At 42.6% G+C, this 23,731-nt stretch overlaps 1 protein-coding gene across 5 annotated transcripts in view; it reads right to left on the bottom strand.

Annotated features, from left to right (window-relative positions):
* Positions 1-9,482: 9,482 nt before the first annotated feature.
* Positions 9,483-23,731, bottom strand: part of SLC38A4 (solute carrier family 38 member 4) — a 35,204-nt gene continuing 20,955 nt past the window's right edge. For all 5 annotated transcript variants that reach the window (XM_083463593.1, XM_083463592.1, XM_083463590.1 and 2 more), the window contains exons 5-16: positions 22,786-22,859; positions 21,606-21,698; positions 19,739-19,820; positions 19,561-19,643; positions 19,380-19,438; positions 17,568-17,846; positions 16,592-16,671; positions 15,990-16,090; positions 15,420-15,544; positions 12,507-12,651; positions 11,442-11,539; positions 9,483-11,335 (exon numbers count right to left, since the gene is read on the bottom strand). In XM_083463593.1, coding sequence (XP_083319719.1) covers positions 11,234-11,335; positions 11,442-11,539; positions 12,507-12,651; positions 15,420-15,544; positions 15,990-16,090; positions 16,592-16,671; positions 17,568-17,846; positions 19,380-19,438; positions 19,561-19,643; positions 19,739-19,820; positions 21,606-21,698; positions 22,786-22,859 — 1,321 coding nt within the window. In that variant the 3' untranslated portion in view covers positions 9,483-11,233. The remainder of the gene's footprint in view (positions 11,336-11,441; positions 11,540-12,506; positions 12,652-15,419; positions 15,545-15,989; positions 16,091-16,591; positions 16,672-17,567; positions 17,847-19,379; positions 19,439-19,560; positions 19,644-19,738; positions 19,821-21,605; positions 21,699-22,785; positions 22,860-23,731) is intronic.

The following is a 23,731-nucleotide window of genomic DNA, read 5'->3' as shown; positions in this document are numbered from 1 at the left end:
GCTGAGCAAGGGAGGTTTGTGCAGAAAACCTTCTTTGGGGGTTTATTTGAAGAATTGCATGCCCTGCTGAAAAGTACATACACTTTTCAGCAAAGAGCATATGGCACAGTGGTGACCAAGCTGGTTCTCTCCAAATGTTGAACTACAACTTCTAGCATCCCTTACCATTGCTCATGCTGGCTGGGGCTGCTGGGAGCTGGAGTCAATCAACATCTGGAGAGCAGTATCTTGGCTCCCCTTGATACATGATTTTTAAAGCTTCATACAGCGCTCAAGACAAGTTTGTTCTGGATCCTGGTAGGAAGCAGTTAGAGTCTCTAAAACCACTGTATCCTCTTCCTCTCTTACCCACTTTCCATTATATGAAATATTCCATTGTATGGATTAGTTCCCAATTGGTTCAGGGTGGGGTCCACAAAAAGATAGTGCTGAAGAGAAAATCCTTTTTGGAAAATTCATATAGAGGACATGAAGTCTGATAGTGGAGTTTCACAAGCTGTCTGCCATGTCACCACATAATGGAACTTACCTGGGAACATCTGGAAAAGCCTGATGATTCTTAACACATGGGCAGGCAGATACGAGAAATACTCATTCAAGGATTTAGGTCCCAAGTTGTGTAAGGCTTTATAAGTCATCACTGGGGCTGGCTGGGACTGACAGGAGTTTAAGTTCAAAACATAAGGAGGGTACCAATTCAGCAAAGGCTGATCTGGGAGATAGTAAGGCAGGAGGAAATTAAGGTAGCAGGGGGTGTATGGAAAGAACATTTCATTACTTTGGAAAAGCTTGGCACCAGGAATGGGGTATCTTCTAAAACGTTCCAACTTTATGTTTTCATGCCTCCATCTGCCTCTCACTTGATGTGATTTTAAACATTCATGAGATGAATCATCAAATGAAATAGCCACTGGTTGGACCAAAAGGAAAGGATGCCTTCATATATCTGGAGTCTAAACGTTAATTCGGAAGATGTTTAAACAAAGCTCTGTTGTTTTAAACTGGGCTGGCATAGAGCAAGCAGGCAGATTTCTACAGGCCACAGTAAAGAAATCCAGAAAGCTCTGGGGAAAATGATATTAAAGCTTCTCAACTCCCCCCACTCCTGCATCACCACATGCCCACGAAATCTGAATGGCATTTCTCTATCTCTCTCCTCCCCCCCCCTTTTGACGGCATGTGTCTTTTGTGGTAATGACGGGCAGAACTTGTGTCTTGTGATAGCGCCGTTTCAAAAAAAGTCTTCCGTAACAACACCCCTTTAGGAAACAACGCAGTCACATGCTGAGAGGTGAAGTCTCAAGGTTATGAAACTGGATAAGAGTGAGACTTTACAGTACTTTCACATGCCATGAAACAAGCGCCAGATCAGTGGATTTGCAAGATGACAGAGTCTGCCTGTGCTTTTGGATTTATGCCAGGGTTACCATCAAAAGAGGCCCAGCGACAGGCGTAAGTAGGTGGGATATCTTGGTATGCGAATGCATCTCTAGATTTATAAACTAGGTATGGCTGGACTGATAACTCTCTTTGATGTGGAGTAAAATGAACATTTATCTTTTATGAAAACCTTCAGCCTCGGTCTAATGAAACGGAAACATTCTTTTGCCGGCTCTTCTAAGGGAAGCATTCCCTCTAATAGCAAACTGTGGAGTTCAAGTGCCTTTCCGGTTGGAAAGGAGGCCACTAAAAACAATGCCAGCAATCTTGACACACTTGAGGGACTCCTTAGTGTGTAAGTTTGTTAAATATATCAATCCAAAATAGCTTGACAGGGCCCAGTAAGCTTCCTGGCTAGCAGGATGTAGGTGATAATTCAGCTATGGGGATGCGTAGAGGGATGGCTGGATAGAAGGAGAAACAAGAGTCTAAGGTAGGGTTAACCAACATGGCGCCTTCCAAATATTGTGGACTACAAACCCCATCGTCTCTAAATGTGCTGGTTGGAGCTGATGGAAGCTGAAGCCCAACAACATCCAGAGAATAATGTGTTGTCTATTCCTGGCCTAAAGAAACCATGAGTTTTCTATTTGTGTGTTCATGAATTTGCCAGAGCATGTGAATGCTGAAAGTGTGGTACACATAAGTAGTACCCCAATGTATTTGCACTGTTGTGCCCACTCCTTTGGTCCGTGGCCTTCCATGTGTTGCACAGGGAAAATGTGCAGGGGGCTTCTACTTGCACTTGCTTGAATGCGAGTCACTGTGCGGTATTGGGGATCCTGATAAAGTGGGGGTTTCTGACTGCATCAGCAAGTGAATGCCAGTAGAAGCCCCCTGTAGTAGGCTTTATGCAGTATGGTGGAAGTTGAGACACTGAATGTTAGCATATCAGTTGTAGGGAAGGGAAGGAAAATGGAGGGCAGCGAGAAGAGGCCTGTTCAACCCCTTGACAGCTTGTAATATCATACCTTCTAACATCAGGTGACAGCAAAAACTGCAAGGTTTTTAGCGGGGGCGATTAGAATAAGATCTATTCTTTTATTATTGATGTAAACCTCCAAAATGTATTTTGTATAGTTAAGTTTTTACCTCAGTACATTTTATTTTATTTTATTTTATTGCTATGGCTAGTGGCTGATGCAAATAAAGATTCTTCTTCTTCATAGCATCCAACATTCTGCAGATGAAAACAGGGACATTTCTCACTTCCCCCCCAACTCCCCCTCTTTGAATCCCCATTTTTGTGTGTCTTTCACCCTGCAGAGCATTTCCTGTCAGAGGAAGGGCAAGGGCCATCACCACCATTCCAATGGGACACAGCGCAAATGCCCTCCACTGTCCAGAGAAAACCTTTAATCCTGATTTTATTTTATTCCTTGGCAGATGTATAAAAAGAAAAGCACATACCAATAAATAAACTTTGGAACGGAGCAAGGTTAGACGTGGATGCACAAAGCATTTGTTTTGTTTTGTGTTTAAATCAAAACTCCTCGCGCTCTGCTCCGCTCCCCCTTTCTTCTCACCCAGGTCACAGGATGCTCCCTTGCGGTTGTCACTTCTACTGCTGTCACAGCTCGGGACAAGTGCTGGCTCTCTGAGCTTGGCAGCGACAGCACTGGTGGGGGAAATAGGGACATTCCAGGATGAAATCAGAAGCCAGGATGGCTTTCATAATTCCGGGACCGTCCCTGGAAAACTGGGACACTTAAAGAGTCTGTAATATGTATTCTGCAGGTGGGAGGGGTCACATTATAAAGGGCAGCTTCAGAAGGAAAGGAGAAAGAATACCTTTTCTGCTCTCTAGACCTGCATCCCTACCATGCAGCTATAAAACACTCAGGGTTAGGTCGGTCATCCCTCTAGCAATATATAGCACAAGATGAGGTGGCTGGGGTTGAGGAGAGAGAAGGTGTTCTTTATCCGAGTCTCACTCGGACCAGACAGCACTACAAGACTCTTGTTCCAGACTGAACGGAGCCATGAACACACAGGAGCGTTCTTCCTAGGCCTGGAGAGAAATGACAACATTATGGCTTCGTACACGCTATCCATTTCAAGCATGCTGTTTCCTACAAAGATTCCTGGGAGCTGTAGTTCACCCCTCACAGAGCTACAATTCACAATACCCTTAACAAACAACAGTTCCCAGGATTTTTGGTATGTGTGTGTGAACTTCAATGCAGCCTGTTTGTTGCAGCCCCTCCCTTTCAATTTTATATTTCTATTTTAAAGTGCAGCTCCCTCAGAATGGATGTCTTATTTTTACACAGGAATAGTCTGCCTTTCCTCTTCATGAATTTATCAGCAATGTGCAGCAGTTCGGGACTTGGAAGTTTTAACTGCGCTCAGATGGACTATGAAATCTTTATAGCCAAGTAATTTGACAGTGTTTGGGTTGGGTCCAGCCTTGTCAGTGGATGTTCACACACAGTTCCCTAAAAAAATAATATGGAGGCCTCTTTGGGCAGCCAAGTTGCTTCACTCTGGCCAAAGTCTCCAACCTCTTGCTGCCCAAAATGAATTCTGCTCCTCATCAAAAGAGACATTTGTAAGTTAATTGAGCACTAGCGCCAAAGAAGTTTGTGAGTTTGCAAAACCTGGATTTCCTTTAGTAACGCTTGTTAAATATCTTATAAATGGTGCACGCAGTATTTAGTGGGTGTGATAGAAACCGGAAATCTACCTAAATTTTCAACAGCGTTGTGACAAAATTGTTGATTGCCTAAACTGGGATTTTGAGGACTTGGACTTTTGATAAGAGACACTCTTGTTAATTTCCTGGCAGTGTTGTGCCCCAACTAATATGTGTCAGTATCTAATTAGACTCCTGCGGTGGGAAGGGATTCGTTGATCAAAAGACAGTATGTGTGAAATGTGCATTTTACAGGCAGATCTGCTTTCAAAGAGTCTGGGGAAAATGTACCGCAATGACCCAGTTACCTGAAGAAACCCTAGAGTTGAGATTATTATCTCATAGACACTGGCAAGAATATAACCTGCTATTGTGAGTTCATCTGCTGAAAGATGCAAAACCCAGAATCAAGTGCAGGGAGGAAAGATAATTGTTTAGGCCTGAACACCTAACTATTCTCACAGTTATGCAGAACATGTGAAAAATGTGTTGGTAATTTCTGAGAGCCTTTTAGAAAGTAGGAAGGCTTTCTTACACAAATCTCTTCCAATATGAGTTGTGTTACAGTTCTTCTCTTGTTTCTAATACAGCTTGTTGTTTACCCTGCTTCTCAACTTCTTGTCTGAAAACCCCATTTTCATTTCAGCAGTGGCTGACCTTCTGGGCAATAATGTTCCTGAACATCTTGAGAAAAGTTCAGCAAGGGAATTCTCACAAATGGTGTAAGCTTTGTCAGTGAAGTAAAAGGTCAGTTTGTCTGGAAAATGCCTCACATGGGGTCTTGGAGTAGGAAGAGCTATATCCTCTTTTCAGGAAGCTAGACTATATGGAAACAATGGGATGAAAGGACAGGGAGGTCTTGTGGAGTGGGACAGAATTCACATATTGCTTTCACCTTATTAGGAAAACTAAAGTAGGTTTCTTTTCTAATTAGAATAACACGGGAGGGGAATTTATCTGTCTTTAACCTAAGATACTCTATTAGACTCAAATCTTGTAGTAATTAGATGATTCAAAAGTCAATGCCAGAGAAGCACTTGTTAAATCAAACAAAACACTGTTTTGAATAATTTAGACTGCCCAGCTTTTCAGTGCTGTTTTTCCACTGTTATTGAGATACTAAATCTTCTCCCTCACAGTGAATAAGGATATAGGCATCATTCTGATTGTATGGCTTTTATCAAGCTTTCTTGTGCCATTACAGTATCCAGCGAGCCCAGAGGACAAGAAACCATTCTAGAAATCAGATTTTCCGATTAATGGAAAGTCTGATTAAATAGTTTCACATTGACACATGCAAATACACTATGGATCTGAAAAGTAAGACATATTGACAATTGAGAATTTGCCTGCTTTCAGTGGAATTTGATTTTATTGTTCTTCATGATAGTTTTAAACATTTATTAGCTGCTTCCCATCTCATACTGGAAGGGTGTGGAGTTACTAGCATCCATAAAACTTCCATTGTCCTTGCCAGGAAGCTAACCTGCCATGTGACTGAATTTGAGGGTCTGTTCCTGATGTTGAGTCTGAAGGACAGAATAAAGAAGCTATTGGTACCACCCACTCTGCTTCCCAATAGTGTTGGGGTACTTTTAACATCTATGCTGAGACCAACTCCACATTACCAGCTCCGGAATTCATTGCCCCCTGATATGGAGCTGTATCACATATACAAAATGTCCAACCAGTGGTAGGACATCCTCTTGATCTGATCTTCTCATCAGGGTGTGAAATCTGTTGGCAGAGGGGTTATAGTAAGCTTGTTGTCATGGTCAGACAGTGGCAGGAACCACAACAGTGATGGGGGTACATTAAGATGGTCCACCCTCAGCATCTCACAGAATCTAATGGATTCCTGAGTGCCCTGAGGTACTGATATGGTTGGTGCTCCTGTTGATGTTCTTGACAGTAGCTCTTGTCAGGATTGTTCCTAGGTGCCCTCTCTGATGTGGAGCCCATAGGGTCCCTGGTATTCAGGAGACCTGCAGACCACGAAGCAAGGATGGCACCTATAGTTCAGCTGGCATAAGTCTCAGGATGAATTTGACAGAACACAGGTAAGAGTACATCTTCCTTCACAACATGGACCATATTTCCTGAGGCAAAAATAGGTGGAGCAATGGATGTTGTACAGTAGCTATATTCAGGCCATGCAAAAGTCATAAGTTTCTGTATCCCCACATACAGTATCCCCACATATTAATGCTTTAAATGTATGGTGTGGAACTGTGGATGTAGTCAAAGATAGTTGTAAGCTTCTTCCTGACCAAAGCACCTCTAGTCTGAATTTGTGAGGAGCTTGTAGAGATAAATAGTAAAATAAAAAGGAGTGTTTGTTCATACACTGACTAATTAGCTAAAATACTTTTTTTAATTAATAATTTTTATAAGGGTCGGCTAATATGCTTAATAAAGTAATTACAAAGTTTGGAGCAGCATATATCAGTTCTTAAGTAGAATGGAAGACAAATGTTTTTAGACATTTGCTCAGAAATTATCAATGACTTCCAGAGGAGGGCAGCATTGCTACAGCTGAACTGATAATCTATAACTTTCAGCAGGTTACTACAGGAAACAGAAGGGGGACTGCTGAATATAGTAGCATTTTCATACATGGAAGACATTTCATAATACCCTGTTAGCTATGTGCAGATGAACATATGAAATGGCTGCAGACGTGTAAATTTAGCTGACCTCAGTTCTGAATTTCAAGAATATCTACACCATATTATTCGCATATTGAAATATAAGGTAAAGGGAGGTAAAGGGCCCCCTGACCATTAGGTACACTCATGGCCAAGTCTGGGGTTGCTCATCTCGCTTTATTGGCCGAGGAAGCCGGCGTACAGCTTCTGGGTCATGTGGCCAGCATGACTAAGCTGCTTCTGGCGAACCAGAGCAGCGCACGGAAATGCCATTTACCTTCCCGCTGGAGCAGTACCTATTTATCTACTTGCACTTTGACATGCTTTTGAACTGCTAGGTTGGCAGGAGCAGGGACCGAGCAACGGGAGCTCACCCCATTGTGGGGATTCGAACTGCCGACCTTCTGATTTGCAAGTCCTAGGCTCTGCGGTTTAACCCACAATGCCACCTTATAGTTCCCTTATTGAAATATACACAGGTGTAATTTTGTCCCTTGCATTATTGACCTGGATGCCCTTCACAATAAGGAGAAATAATACATTACATTCCAAGTGTACATTTTGGGATATACACCCTGGGTAAATTTGTCTGTGTGTGCGTGCTGCTGCCTAATTTCTGTTGTGTTTTCTTGCCTATTTTATCAGTTTGTGGAGAGGCCATTGTCCATATAGTTAATATAACGAAGGTTTCGTTTATTAATGGCACACATCCACACCATGTTTTTAAATTGCTCTTGTACCACCTTAACCCACACTTGGTCCTAAAATCAATCCCATCCACACATTGTCCCCCACAAAAGTATTTCTAGGTGTTCAAATTCAGGGTTAAATATGTCTCTGGGGTGAGGGGAATAGTGTGCCTGCCAGAATAAAACTCCTTTCTGTCTGCCTTCCCCCCTCAGTGCTTGTCTGATGCGATCAGCCAAGAGAATGAGTGGACAGGATGGTTTTAAAAGGCCAATATCTGCGTACATTTCAAAACTTATTTCTACAGTGTGTTTCACAAGTTTCCACAATATTTCATCACCATGTAGTTATTGACTAACTGAACTGGTTTGTAGCAAGCTGTGTAGGACCCTGGTGTGTATATTGTTTGTGTAGGCACATATTGGACTAGAATCCATTTCTGTGAATTGCCAATCGAGAATTATTCCATGGCTCACAGAAAGAAGTTGCAAGATGGTGAGGCTGATGTCTGACTGCAAGTAATGAACAACGGTTGTGAAAAAGGAGTGTATATCTATGGGAACGAAGGAACAGGGCATGGAAAAAGCTGCACACTTCGATTCAAAAGCTAGTCATATGATCCAGTGGAAACTGTACTGTGAACAGTCCCCGTGACTCTCAGGGCTTTTCCGGCCGGGGCCCCGATCTGGTGGAACGCTCTGTCCCCAAAGTCTAGGGCCCTGTGGGACTTGACATCTTTCCACAGGGCCTGCAAGATGGAGCTGTTCCACCAGGCCTTTGACCAAGGCACAGTCTGACCCCTCTCTCCTTCTGTAATCCTCATAGAACTCTAGCCCAATGGTTGCCATTAATTTGATTCTGAATTGATTTTAAAATGTCTTTTAATTGTGTGATTTTATGTACACTATGCTATTTTTACTTGGTGTCTGAGCCCGGCTTTGGCTGGGGAGGGCAGGATACAAATAAAAATGTATTATTATTATTATTAAGAACAATTTGAAGTGGACTCTCAGCTCCCATCAGCCACAGGCACCATAGCCAATGGAGAAGGTTGATGGCAGTTGTATCCCAACATCTGTCTTTAACTTAGGAAAACTAAAAAGTAGAGCCCATAATGGAGAAAGACAGCAAGCAGAGTGACGGCACTCCTCCCCACTTGTGATTCGCAGGTAGTAGTATTTTAGGGCATTTATTGTGTGTCTCTCCCTCCATTGAATGGTGTAGGTTTTTTCTCTCTCCCTCTTTTGGGGATGTGAAGGGGTTGGGAGAATGAGTGGCCTTTGGATCCTGCAGATCTAAGGAGTCTTTCATCTACCCCACTATGTCCCATTTCCAGCTCTACTACCCACAGAGCACCATTAATAGAAAAGCAATTCTGATAGAGCTTCCCGCTGCTGCACTAGGAAGGTTTTGACCTGCCAACCTCCCATCCTGCTCATGGAGAGGAAAGTCCACAGCCATCTTTTGGTTTCTCAGCCATATCGATGATAGTATTCAACTAAGTTTTATCCATTGAATGGAAACCCATTGAAATTAAATGAACCTAACTTCATTGATTCAGTGGATCTACTCTGAGTAAAACTTCATTGTCTACCACCCAAATACAGTCATACCTCGGGTTACAGACGCTTTAGGTTGCGTGTTTTCGGGTTGCGCACCGCGCCGAACCCAGAAGTACTGGAATGGATTACTTCTGGGTTTCAGCACCTGCGCATGTGCAGAAACACTAAATTGCACTTTGCGCATGCGCAGAAGTGCCGAATCGCAACCCGCACATGCGCAGACGTGGCGCTGCGGGTTGCCAACGCTGCGGGTTGCGAATGTGCCTCCTGCACGGATCATGTTCACAACCAGAGTGTCCACTGTACACCTAATAATGTGCTTTTGCACTCGCAAAGCAGTTCAAGCTGGGGGTTTTATGTTTCTCTTTAGTGCAGTGTCACAATTTGCAACACTGTATACCTGGGAAACAAATCCCATTCCCAGCAAGTAGTGTTGAATCCTAAATTGCAAGCGTGGTCGGTCTGTTCTAAAAATAAAATGTTGAACAACAGATTGACAAAAGCAGGTCATAACCCTGAATTCTTGAAGTTTATTGTAATAATCCATTTTGGTAACATTTGACTGCCTTTTTCTACTTGGGTAATCTTTTGGACTTCCATAGATAAATTCTAAACACTGAGATGTAAAGTGAGCCCCTCCGGGGAAAAACCTCCCTCCCCTGCTTTCAAAATGGTATAAAGGTTGTGACTGTGAAAACAACTACACAAATAAGATATATAAAAATCAAAACATTGTATCGTACAGCAACATTCAATAGCGAATAAGATTATATACATAAATATTTATATAGTACATATATAGCAATGATCACTGTTTCCTGCACTGACCATTTATCAAACAAAAATGCATTTAACAATACTGGTAAGTGTGCTTTTCACGTTCCTTGCGATCTCCTTACACTCATCTGAGTTATAGTGGAAGACTTAAGAACTTCAGCGGAGCTCTGGTAGATCAGACCAAAGACCCATCTAGTCTAGGATTCTGTTTATACAGAGGCCAACTAGATGCCTCCGGGAAGCCACAAACAGGACCTGAGTGTGGCAGTCCTCTCCTGTTCATGTCTCCCAGACAAAATGCAAACAGAGATCCAGCTTGTCTTAGAAGGTCTTCAAAACAGAATTATAATTGCAGGATCAGGTTTCCGGCTGGCATAGGCATAATATTTTGCTCACCACAGGGATCCTACCAGAACCAGCCTCCCTCTAACAAGTAAGTGTGCTACAGTGACAAAGATAAGATGCACTTGCTATAAGATTGTTGTCATCTTATTAAGGGTTCCACTCATCCTCCAGTGGCCACCAGGAATACCTGACAAGAGCATAGAGACTTCATATAATGCTCACAATGGCGGCATCACTGCCAATTGGAGAAGATTTGAAGGTCCCCTAGGGCAAGACACAATCTTATTGGTGTGGCTAGTTGTTGTTGATTGTAACTGACAGTAACTGCCACTTGCTGAGAGAGATGGGACAGTTACGCCCCACCAAAAGCAACGGCAGCCAGTTTTTGTAACAGGAAAAGGAGATTGCTGAAAGTTATGATGGCCAAGAACTGACCGTGCTTGTGACCTTCAACACAGAACACTTCTGTGATCACCTGTCCATATAATTTATTGCTTGATAAGTAAAATACTTACAAAGGGTTGGTGCTCACAACTTGACCGTACTTGTTAACTTTATGAACAACCATTCAACACAATTGTTGCTTTTATTTTCTCTTCCCTTCTGTGTCTATGTACATGCATACACACTATACATACATATATACACACACTCAGTTTTGAGATGTTGATGGTCTTAGCTTTTGAACGACTCCCAAATATTCCAGCCTCTATCTTGAAATAGGGTGCAACATATTCCGTAATCAACCATACCCACAGACAATTTGATAAGGCACTAGGGTAACTTCTGAGCTACTACATTGTCTCCGTATTCTAGAAACTGTGGTTATCAAAACAACAATAGCAGTAACAGTCTGTTTCAAGGACTATATACACATTTTTTATTCTATCCTGGTCCAGAAGAGTTTGGCACAGGCTTTAATGCATAAATAACATTCCCTTATTAAAGGGCACTTGAATATTCCATAGGATCCTCCTAGTGGCATTACTAGTAAAAGTCTTTGGAATTTTGCAGTTATTGACTAGAAGCAATGTCCCCTTCTATGTGTCAAAAGTCTTTTTCCCTCTTGTTTTGGATGATAGCATTCAACCATTTCCAACACGAAAGAAAAAACAAATATTTTCTATTTTTCTTCCAGATTAATGCTGCTTGGAACCTGGAGAGTTGTAAATCCAGTCCAGGACAATTAGTGTCATGCTTCCAATCATAAAGATGACACCAACAATCAGGAAAACCAGAGCCTGTAATTGAGAAGGAAAAAGAAAAGAAAATCCCATATTAGTGGGGGAAAGGGTTTAGGATTTGGCAATACTGAACTGCGGCGCTGATTGCTTCCAGTCTACTTACCCCGATCTTCTGAGGGGACCTGAAAGGTTCTTTCTTGACAATCCGGAGATAAAAAGCAGCAGGAAGAATAAAGATCAGCATTGTGGCAGCAGAGGCACCTGAAGCAGAAGACACAAATGGTTAATGTTTAGACAGCAGCCTTAGAGGACCACCTCTCTCCATATGAACTGACCCAGACCCTGTGATCATCAACTGAGGTCCTTCTTCATGGGCCACCTCTATGAGAGGCCCAGTGGATGGCAGTACAAGAACGAGTCTTTTCTGTGGTAGCTCCCTCTTCAGGGAAGCTCACCTGGCACCTTCATTACATATCTTTAGATGCTGGCCAGAAAGGCAGAGGCCAACAACAACTGCTTTAAATGTATAGTGCAGATGGGGCCTGAGTTTACTGGGACCTACTGACAGGTAAGTGTGTACAAAACTGCAGTGTTAAACTATATATAATAGTTCGATCCTAGGCCTGTCTATTAAGACGTAGGCATAAGTTCAATATGGTAGGTAAGGTAAATGACCCCTGGATGGTTAGTCCAGTCAAAGGCAACTATGACGTTGCAGCGCTCATCTCACCTTTACCTTTAAGTTCAATATGACTCACCTCCAGGTAAGCTCGGAAGGCAAGCTTTAGTTCGAAAAGACATGCCTGAAGTGAAAGGTCTTGTTTAAAAGGGCTGATTTCCTGAAATCTGTCATATCAGACCTTGTAACTGATTTCAGAGCGTGGTGTTCACCCTCCAAAAAGGAGCGTTTTATTGGTTGCCAACAGCCTGATTTTGGTGTGTGCGTTAGTTATGGGATTGTAAAGAAGGCCACGTGGCACACACAGCTCTTTCAACTGAGGGGAATGGCCTAAGCACTGAGAAGGAACAGCCTGGAGGTTGTCAGCATTGACCCCACCCCCCAAACCCAGGGTCTGCGTGGCCTGAGGCAGCTGCCCCACTCTGCCCAGTGGTATGGCCATCTTTGCTCCTACTGCACTGAATTCTACAGTACAGGTGTTTCGACAAATATGATTTGTTTCCCCTGGAGGCATAGTAAGATAAGTAAGGATTTTGTTCCAAAGCATACCTATGAATCCAAAGATGTCTCTAATGCTAGGGACAAAAATAACTAAGACGTTGTTGAAGGCGAGGATTGCTGCAGCAATCAAAAAGTGTCTTATCCAACGGAAAGGCCTTCCGGGAAACAAGAGTGCAGTAACCGAAGTACGAATCTGTTAAAGAAAAAAGAAAAGGAAATGTTAACCAGCATATTTTATCATCTCAAATTTAGAACTGATGCTGGGTAATTTTGCAGCAAAAAAGAAAAAGAAAAAGACATCCTGTCTTTCTCTTCATCTTTATAAGCATTCCCTTTTAGTGCTGAAAATGTTTCTATTCCACCAGGCTTACACAGGCAGTTAAGAGTACATCTCCCACAATGGTCTATCAATGTTTATTTTTAAGTTCTTTTTGCTTTTAACTGGTTTTTAACTTTTCACAATTGTATTGTTTGGTTTTGTCTTTTTATATTGTGGTAAACCACTGTGATATTTATAATGCTACGGCAGTATATAAATCTTTTTCATAAATAAAACAAACCAACAATGCTAATAGTTTTATGACTAATGTGTGTACTTTGCAGCAGAATTCAAAATATTGATAAAAAGTATGTAAATGGGAGATAAATACTTTGAGGAAAAGATGTTTCTGCTACTAGAAGAAAATAGCACACGTTTACTTTCTTATTTATTTTTTTAGTAAAAAAGAAATTCAACGTGCAGAAGTCCTTTGAACCTCTCAGCTCAGTAACGGTTAAGTACATGGGGGATTTTTTCCTCATTCTCAAAATTATTGTAGGTTATAAAAAAAAGCAGATGCCTTTGCTTTCAGCGCAATGTAAGTACTTGTACACTTGATCATTCAATCTATAAATGACAGAGATATGTCAGTTTTGTTTGGCCCTGACCTTGCAAACTTCCCAAACCTGAACAGCTTTCCTACAGCTTTTGTACTTGCAGAGATAATAACTAGGTAAAAGGTCAAGGCAGCTCCACTTGGCAACTGCGGATAGGGTTACACTCCAAGTCCTTCGCATAGCTGAAGAAGCAAAAATCTCTAAGTGCAACAGGACAGCACAAACGGCTAGCAGATCAGAGCCATGCTGGATTACCCAATTACCAGGAAAGCATCCAAAAATGTTTTAGTTTTTTTAAAAAAGAATTTGACACTTGATATTTCAAAAGTAGCCATCATCGGAAAAATCAGAAGTTTGTTAGACTTCCTTGTCCTCTGCTACACATACTTCCCCCATTTTTCTGTCTCTTTATATTATTTATGCCACCTAAAAAAGGCCCTCAGAGAACAACAATGTGTCAGGACAAACTCGATTCACTTTCCCTGTTGTGTAGGGAAGCAGACATGCTTCGCTGAGGAACTTCTCCAGAATTTTGCAACCAGAAAACATAGCGATAAGCTGCTATTTCAGCATACCTGTAAGTTTTGTGACATTTTGGAAGAACAAAACCGTATTTTATGGTTTAGGCTTGTTTTTTATTTTGAATGACATGGGGGAAGCCACCGTAATCTTTTCAGTGTCTGGGGCCTCTAGAGGTCTTAATCTGACCCTGTCCATAAACATTCCCTCTAGTACCAATGTTTGGGAGTAAGCAAGCTCTTAAATAGCCAAAAATGCACCACCCAAGTACAGGAGGAAGGTAGTATTCTGCTCAGGGGAACTTCAAGGTTTGAAGGAGTTAAGAAACTTTTAGCGGGGATTCTAAAAAAAGGGGGGGGAGGGTAAATCCCACATACACCCAAAGCAGAATAGCCCAGTGAGAATCAAATGTGCTCTGGAGTTACAGAAAATCTGAATACATCTAGTGGAGAAGGGAAAACCAAAGAAGAGAATGGGATGGTGTTCTGGAAGAGGGATGAATGGGTGTCTGGAAGACTAAATCCCCCACCACATCTTGTTACACCTCCCACTTCTCCACACTAACTGGAGCTTTTTTTGGAGTGATTCTGGCACTTCAGAATGACCTTCACAATGTAAGGCTTACAGAGGCATTATGTCATTTGGATCCATGGGGAAATATATTATTACTCTCTGAATTTGGGGCGGAGGGTAGGGGGAGATTACATAGCTTATCTGGACCCTATGAGCATGAGACAAAATGAAGCCTTCAGTCTTGCAGTGCGATATTCCTTTAAGGACATTGTGTAACTGTAACTTGAGAAACTCAGGGGAGCTGATAGCTGTTGTAGTGTGCAAGCTGAGAGGCTCTAACACACGTTGTTGGGGATCTGTCAACAATTCAAGCTGACTTGAATGTGCCTCTGCTTTCATACTTAGTCACCTCCCTGGAGAAAGCACATGTGCGCTTATTACTTTGGGAACAGGAACAGCAACAAATACAAAGTCACCAACAGCTACAGCAAAAGCGGCACTGAGGCTTTTCCTTGCACCTCTGCCATTTCCCCTTAAATGCTTAAAAAGAGATAGGAACTGCTACTACCAGGCAGCTGAGGACGCCTCAAATTCTCTTATAAGCTCTTTCAAAAATAGGTTCGTGTGGGTAAGTGTAAAGTGGCTAAATCCACGTAAAAAGGAAAAACAAACACCGGGTGTATTTCTTCTTGATGTAATTGGGGTGGTTTTTTGTGTATCTCTCCCAGTTTGTAAATAATTATTAACACTTGATTTTAGTGGCTTTGACAGATGGGTATTACTTTCATAACATGTTATGTTTATGGGGCAACAGGGTTAAATCACAAGTCTAGACTAGAAATAGGGTTGCCATACGTCTGGAATTTCCCAGAAAATAGTGTCAACAACTTTGAGTTTCATTTCCCCCCCGAAAAACTCAACCAGGGTTGTGACTGGTCTGATCAAAAGATCCCCCATAACATGGAAAAGCAGCTACATGGCAACAGTTCAATATCCAGTCTGTAAAAGGTATGGGCTGCTCAAAGATCATTTAATAACAGTCTCTTGACTTACAGGGAAGAGGACTATGGGCACAGTCAGGGTCACAGCCACAAGTACAGCGAGGCGAACCATCAAAAGCAGGGTGTCGAAAGTGTACACTTTGGTGTAGGTATGAAGAAGCTCATCTTCCACTTCGCCTGCAAAAAGGAAATGAAGAAAGTCAGCTTTCTCAGGCAATCTCATGTCCCCTCAGGGCCAGAGACATATATGGACATATGTGATTGCAATTTGAGAAGTAATAATTAACAGACCAGACAATTATTTAGCTTTGGGAAGCCCAGAACAGAAATAACACTTAACCGTGTTAATCACTAGCAGTTGTTTTTGTTGCCTAACTTGCTCTAGAGCTGCAGGACAAGCCATGGGCCTATGTGTCATACTGGAGGGGCGGGCTGACCCTGCTCCCTGGTGGCCCATGCCCACTCGTGATTCGCTGATTAGGCAAAAGTGGGTGGAGTCAGAGGCTTCCTTTGCTGCCTGGGAAACAGTCCCTGGGATTTCCAGTGTCAGATCTCAGGTCATGTGCAGGAACTCTGGCCCGCAATGGCGCCCATCTCAATTACTGAGAGAGTTTTGACTCACCATAGAAAGTTAGGTAGCCAAACAGAGCAGCAAGGAGGTACATGGCGAGCATCCCAGTGATGGAGACATTGGCAACGCTTTGCATACGTTTTCGTGATCGGCTGAATGGGAAAATGAAAAAAAATAAATTAAATTAAAAATACATGTAATGAATGAAGAAGCCATTACTTTCTTGAAAAGACTAACCAGCTCAAGTATTCCCTTTATAGCAATTCCTCTTATTGAAGGAGTGGGGAACTGTGGGACTCCATCTCCCATCAGCTCCAGCCAGCACGGCCAAAGGTAAGGATGATGGGAGTTGTAGTCCACACACCAACCACCACCACCAAATGTCTTAGTGACATGATGGGGGGGGGGGACTGAGCCCCTGGCAGAATTTATTTGGCCCTTGGGCCAGGGGTTCTCCATCCCTGAACTAAAAGCTATAAAAATATAAAGATAATAGCAAAAGCAATAAATATATGAGGAAAATTAATAGGGGAAAATAATTCATTAGTAGGAAATCAATTAATATATTTTTAACTAAAATTAGAAAAGGAGGAGGGAAGGTTTCAATAATGAGCCTATTTTAAGTAGAGTATATTGATGAGAAGCAATCTTACTTTTTCAGTTCACTGTAGATGGGTAGCACTTCAGGGTGGCACACAAACGCAAAGGCCAAGATCGGTATTGTATAGGCAGTCTAAAACAAAACACAAGGATCCCTGGTTAGTTTTTTCCACATCTCACTGGGCCAGTTTACTAAGCAAAGTATACTGCAGCTGTTCCAGGTAAAGGTCTAGACAAGATGGAAGCCCTGAGTAGGGGGACCGAATGAAGGAACGCTATACAATGGCTTATCAAAAGGATATCTTGTGTATAAATTTGGGGAATCATAAACGCAGCAAAGAGATGGCATAGCCACTGGCCACCGCCATCCCCTGTGTACTGCTGACTCGAGGGTAGCCAATGTTGCACCCTCTAGATGTTGCTGGACATCCCATCAGCCTTAACCAGCAGGTCCCAATCAGTATTTATTAAAAGGAGACAAATAATATCAATCTAGATAGACACCCAGTGGGTCTTTGGTCTTCAAGAGGAGCCCAGTAAATGGTTCACACTGGCATAATGACTGGGGCAATCTGCAACTCCCAGAATGACTCTGTGCAATAAAATTCTGAGCTTCCTGTCAATCAAGGGACAATGGCAGGCAGGCATTTCTATGGGAAGCAAAATCATAATAGAGCCTTAGGTAAAGGGACCGCTGACCGTTAGGTCCAGTCGTGGACGACTCGGGTTGCAGCGCTCATCTCGCTTTACTGGCCGAGGGAGCCGGCATACAGCTTCCAGCGTACAGACTAAACTGCTTCTGGCGAACCAGAGCAGTGCACGGAAATGCCGTTTACCGTCCCACCAGAGCGGTACCTATTTATCTACTTGCACTTTGACGTGCTTTCGAACGGCTAGGTTGGCAGGAGTAGGGACCGAGCAACGGGAGCTCACCCTGTCGTGGGGATTCGAACCACCGACCTTCTGATCGTCAAGCCCAAGGCTCTGTGGTTTAGACCACAGCACCACCCGTGTCCCATAGAGCCTTACCCGTGAGTTAAACACAAAATATTTGGGGGTACACTTCTCATCGTCCTCTCCATGGGCTTCATATTCTACTCCACTCTGGTGCATCTTATCTTTGGCTTCTTCAAAACTGGAATACTGCTTGTAGGTGCTGTCCAACATAAAGTTTACTTCGGAATTGGCAGAATCGTTGGGTAGCATCACAACATGCAATGGAGCTGTGGTGCTGTTGTAGGACCAATTGCCAGCACCACTGCCCAAGACTGGGAGAGGGCACGGTATTTGGGATTTCTTGTAGATGACCTAAAGTAAGATTACAAATATGCATATATATCAAGAGACTGAATATGGCAAATGATAAGCTGAAACGTTGAATGGCTTTGCAAGACATCGCTATTGTTCTCTAACAAAGTTATATCTAATTAGGTGATGTTTCTGTTTTCCTGCTTGTGCTGTCTGTGATTAATTCCCTGCAGTCACTAAAGTGGGGATCAATCCATGGCACAACAGAACTGTCAGGAGGGATTGGGAAAAGAAACCACAGAGCTCGCATTCCAGAGAAGCATTCCAAAGTTCTGCTCTGCACACTAAAAAGCATAGAGAATTCTGAAGGGCCACTCTAGTCCCCACACTCTGTGCCATGTGCACCAAAATCCCCAGGGGATATTTTTTTGTTCTCCAGCAGCAGCAACAAAAAATTATGGGGAACTTTAAGGATTTCATTTGAAGTGTGGGGGGGGGAGGGGGCTTGCAGGTCGACAGCCTCCATTCTTATTCATCTTGTTCATGGGCATTTTGCATATATTACAGTGCCCCAGTGTCCTTTTGATTAGCAGATGGCTACAATACTTATCCTGCTTACTCCACAGAAACTCAACTGAGATTGAGATGAAAACATTCTGAAGCACGCAGCTGTCAAATTTTCACAAGAAAGGGTTTTTTTTGGTTGCTGTTTCCTAAAGGGCTGTGCATCATAAAGAAGTGTGTGTGTATGATGATGAAAGCAGACAGGTAAATGGAAGAGGAAATTGATTTGAATTTGAATGGTTCCTATATTTATTTGGTCTACTGCCTGGGATGTCTTAACAGGTCTGCTTTGCAGCTTGGAAGCATGGTTAATCCCAGGAGCTGCTTGCCCAGCGAGGCAGGGCTGCAGCGATAGCATTCCAGCATCATCATCACTGCCATTCACAAGGGGTGAGGTCATTGCAGTAAGGCACACTGGCTGCAATCCAGTGCTGACAGCAGTGTACTATGCAGCACTCAACTTGCTGTCACCTCGACCCTTACCCTCACCCCAAGTAAGCTACAACTAACTACACTGTTGAGGTGAGACTACTGTTGCAGCTCTGCCTCTCGTGGTTGAGTTACCCTGCTCTGCTTCTTCTCTAAACTCATTCACAACACAGCCAGGCCACGTCGTGATCTTGTCTCATTTTTATCACTCTGGGCTATTCAGCACACTTCCTAAACCACAGGCTCATACTTCTGTTGCAACAGAAGTTCTTGTTTTTTTGTTCTGAGGTCCCACATCTCCTGCCTCTTCCCCTTCTTTTAAACTTTTTTTGTGTGTGAAAAAACTTTGTTTACAGGTGAGACCCCAGCTATCTTCAATTTGCTCAGAATCCTAAATTTGCATCTATACATTTCAATCAGCAAGTGTAACAAATTTGCACCAATTTGCCCTTGTGCCCTGAATGTGATATGTCTCTAACAGCACCCCTGGCAGGAGCCACAGTCCACACTATCTAAGCACACTGTTACCACTTACACATATATTACACATATGCACATTGTTCTGCAAATGTTGCTACACCATTTCCTATAATTACTTACCACACTTACGAAGAATACCATGCAGGTAAGTGAAAATCCACTTGTATAACCGAGATACCCTACAAAAACAACAAAGTGAATACGCAGTTAAACCACAGGAGAAATTAGACGACCAACTCTAAGAGTTTGATAGAGGTAAGTCATTATAGATGCATTTTAATAAGGTAGTTGATTGGTTTACCTAAATTCTTCAGAAGTGAAAGTGGAAGAATCACACCAATGCTCACAAATATCACAAGGTAGTTCCCATTGAGATACCATTCCCTAGAATGAGAAGACAGAATACCCATGTATCAATCAAATCTGTTGAGGTTATAAGGAGACTTCACTGAATTAAAGAAATGTAACCAAGCCCATACCCAGAATTCTCTTCAAGCCCTAGAAATGCTCTGAGTACTTCTGGAAGTTCGTACTTAATAATGAAGAGGTAGCTTGACATTGCTGAAACGAGAAAGGATGAATAGAGTATGATGACAAGGTCTGAAAAATGGTATCCAAAACATTCAAATCATTAAATTTTCAGTTAAACAGAAATGCTGTTCATGTCAGCTTACATGGGGAAATCATTCATTCAGAAAATTATGAGTTTTAAACTCTGGAACATCCTCCCTTGCTTCTGAAGTCTCTCATCATCATTGTAATGAGAGTGGTGCTGGGATTACCCGCCTGTTTCAATGGCCCTTACATTCCTGCATGCGACAACCAAAAGCCCAAATGCTTTCTTACCCTTTGATCAGAACAGTTACAGCTCATTTTGACGTTGTTCTTCTCTGTCATTAAGGATGCTTTCGTATGGCTTGGTTCAGACCTAACAATCAGTCACAGCCTGCATGGGCTGTCACATTCCTCTCTTCCATGCTTGGGCAAAAGGAGGAGTTGGAAAACTTCTTCATTTGCTTTTGAATAAACAAAACCTTCCCATTGCACTCAAAAACAGGGCAGATTCTAATTGTGGCTTTGTTAGGATAAAACCGCAGTGCCTTGTTTCTTAACTCTGAAGCATCCACAACTACTCTGAACTCGGCTCTTCCAAAGGATATTGTTGGTTGGCTCTGACAGCGGCAGAGTGGAGGCTAGCTCCACCCACGGCAGGCATATGGGGCACCCCCACAAGGGGACAGGGCACAAAAGGAGCCCGCTGCACCCCCGGGTCAAGCCTTACTTGGGAGTAGAGCTGCCGGTGGCAGCGTGCCGCAGTGCAGATGAGGAGAATGAGCAGCAGTGTTGTGGCAACTCTCCTTTCTCTGCTGTGGCTGGTGGTATTGGACCAATTCAGGCTCCGGTGAGGGATCCTGTTGTGTGGGTGCCTGGTGCCCCCTCAAAAAAAAATGTGCCTGCCTCCCCAGTCCTGATTCCCTGAGAAAACTGAAGTACATTTTGTGCTGTTAGAGTGATATCTTGGGTTACGAACTTAACTCGTTCTGGAGGTCCGAGTTCTTAACCTGAAACTGTTCTTAACCTGAGGTATCACTTTAGCTAATGGGGCCTCCCGCTGCTGCAGCACCGCCATTGTGCGATTTCTGTTCTCATCCTGAAGCAAAGTTCTTAACCTGAGGTACTATTTCTGGGTTAGCGGAGTCTGTAACCTGAGGTGTCTGTAACCTGAAGCGTCTGTAACCTGAGGTACCACTGTACAATGATAAGCTAGCAACACACAGCACATAAAGTACTTCCCATTAGATTTTGGGTTCCTGTAATTTCATTTCACTGCTCTGCTTGTGCTTTAAGTATTATACAGGATTAATGAGGTTAGAACCAGGCCAAAGGGAAGAGTCACACCCACTTTGGCCTTGGGCTCCATTGCCATTGGCATTTGGAAAGTTCACCGCGAAGAAATGCGGCCCTTTGGAGAAAAAAGGTTCCCCAGCCCAATGATAGCTATAAAGGATCAAAATTAGGAATCATACAACCTTGACTGCCAAATATAACAGAGGAAAGGGTCCTACATTGTATATTGTATTTAGGCTTTTAAGTCGATCATGAATGCCATGCATTGGCCTCTCTCTATGGGACATTAACATGAGTATAAAAATAGCTTTCAGTATCAGAAATGTCATTGTATGGTAATTACTGTATTGGGGACCATAATTAAGAGTTTATTTCTATGGTGCAGCAGCACTAAGGGCTGCTGTGGCACCAACAGCAGACATCCCCCCCCCATTTCCCTATTATAAGAAAATTACTGTCATTTTAAACCCGCTCATTAAAAAGACATTTCCCACTCACCTCCAATGTTCTGCATCGTAAGAGAAACAAAAGCACTCATTTTTCCAGGCCATCCAAATGCCTTTTCGCCTAATTTTTCATATATTAGTGAACCTAGGAGCAACAGGAAAGAAAATGTGTTACTTCAAATATCTTTTCATTGATTGGGTTTCGCACATCCCTCTGAAGGAAGCAAATTCAGAGGGTAACCATGCATAATAGTGGGGCAAAGGGGCAGTCACTGGAAAGCTATTTCCATGTCCATTGTCTAAGTATGTGACTGTTTCTCCCCCCCCCCCATCAATGGAAATTAAGACTGCTTAATTCTGGTTTGTGCCCATAATGGCCACTTACTCCTTTCCTGGGTGGGCAGCAATTGTGGCCCCTCACATTCAGCCACCATACCTGGCAGCCAGAGCACATGAGTTTTGGCTGGCCATTTGGGAATTTTCCTGGCCGGCTGGGCCAAAGTGTGGAACTGCCCTCCAAAAAGTGAAAATCAAATGGGCCAATCAGAGGCCCCACTGGTGGGCTGTGCCTCACTGACTGATAGGGTATTGGCTGCTTCCATGTCCAGTCAGGCAGTGGGGCATAAAAGTTGGCCGCCATAATATGGGCTTGCGATAACACTGTCATTGCATGTCTTGTTACGCTGCCGTTTCTGCGGGGATATATGCTTGGCATTTATCACTCCTGTTATACAAAAATCTCCAAATGGGTCTGAACCTCAGTGTCTAAAACTACTGGTAGAGGACAAGGATCTAGAGATCACGCTAAGGGTGGCCAAATTCTGTGTGACTGCCATAAAACTTAGGGAACAAACTGTATTACCAAAATGATTAAGGTTTTAAATGACAATTTTAGGTTATATTTTAGTGATCAAGATTTAATACACATTTTTAACTGCCACTATATCTGAATTGTCTCTGTTATACCCAACTACAATTCAATGTATTCCTGTTGTGTTTTATGATTTTCCTGATATTGTAAGTGAGCTGGAACTGGTCTGTGACCGTAATAATAAAATTCATTCATTCAACACTGTCATTGTTCCTGAGGAGATCTGGGTCATTGTTCTTTGCTATTTCTGTCTTTAGTGTGCCAAACAGTGCACAAGTTAAACTTGATTGTTTTTGTCTGCCTGGTTGGGATGTGGTCTCCTCAAATGACTCGCCCGCCACCTAGATAATAAATGGCATACCTCCTTCCTTGGATGTCTTCAGCAACAGGTGAACCGAATAGAGAGACATTATGGCTACACTGAGCAGCAGGATTCTGTGAGGAAGAACAGACGTTATAAATCCATGAGCAAGGATAAAATGAACTACACAGATAAGTTATCCATTCCTTTGTAGAGACATCAATTCAGGTGCGGTATTTCAAGTTCAGTAAAGGGGAAAGAACTTTGATTTTGAAGGACATTGACTATAAGGTTCAAAGGCCTACAAAGACAACATTCCTCAGTGTATTCTAAGAGTTTTTTTAAATATATCTAGTCTAAATCCAACACAGAATAAAACATGCTTAAAACTACGGCATATTAAATGCTAAAATATATTTAACATAGCATGCAGTTTGACCCACAGATTGCCAAATAGAGCAAGTATATTTAAAAGCTTTATATTTTGTGTCTTTTATCAATGCTACAATGTGCTTCCCTTAGGTCTCTGCTTTTTTGAAGAACACCAAAAGTGTTCCTTCTTTTCTTTTTAAATAATGCAAGACAACAATCTAAACTTTTCATTCAGCCTTTCTCCAAATTGGAAAGTTCCACAACACAGGTTTTAAGGAATAAAATCATTTGCTGATCTGGAAAGCTTTGTAAGAAGATGTCTCCCAGACTGATAGGTCTAGCTATATAGTTTGAAAGTTGCTCAGGCGCATCTGCTGTTGCCTGTCAAAACATATGCTATATGGATAGTGTATGTCAGCTACATGCCATCACAGTTAGCATTTGGCACGGTCAGATGTTAGGGGGCAGCGTGTCTATAGACATATTTCTATTCACAGAGTTTCAGATTTAGTGCCATATGGACAGAGAGCATTCTCTTCCAGTCTCCACAGTAGGGGTAGTATCACTTCGATTCCACAAATACAAATTGGGTGAGTTATTTATTCCTCTGGCATATTTGTCCCTTGGAATTGCA

The sequence above is a fragment of the Podarcis liolepis genome, assembly GCF_965112155.1.
Source record: "Podarcis liolepis genome assembly, chromosome: 10".
Classification (NCBI taxonomy): Eukaryota; Metazoa; Chordata; class Lepidosauria; order Squamata; family Lacertidae; genus Podarcis; species Podarcis liolepis.
This window is presented reverse-complemented; position numbering and strand designations above follow the sequence as displayed.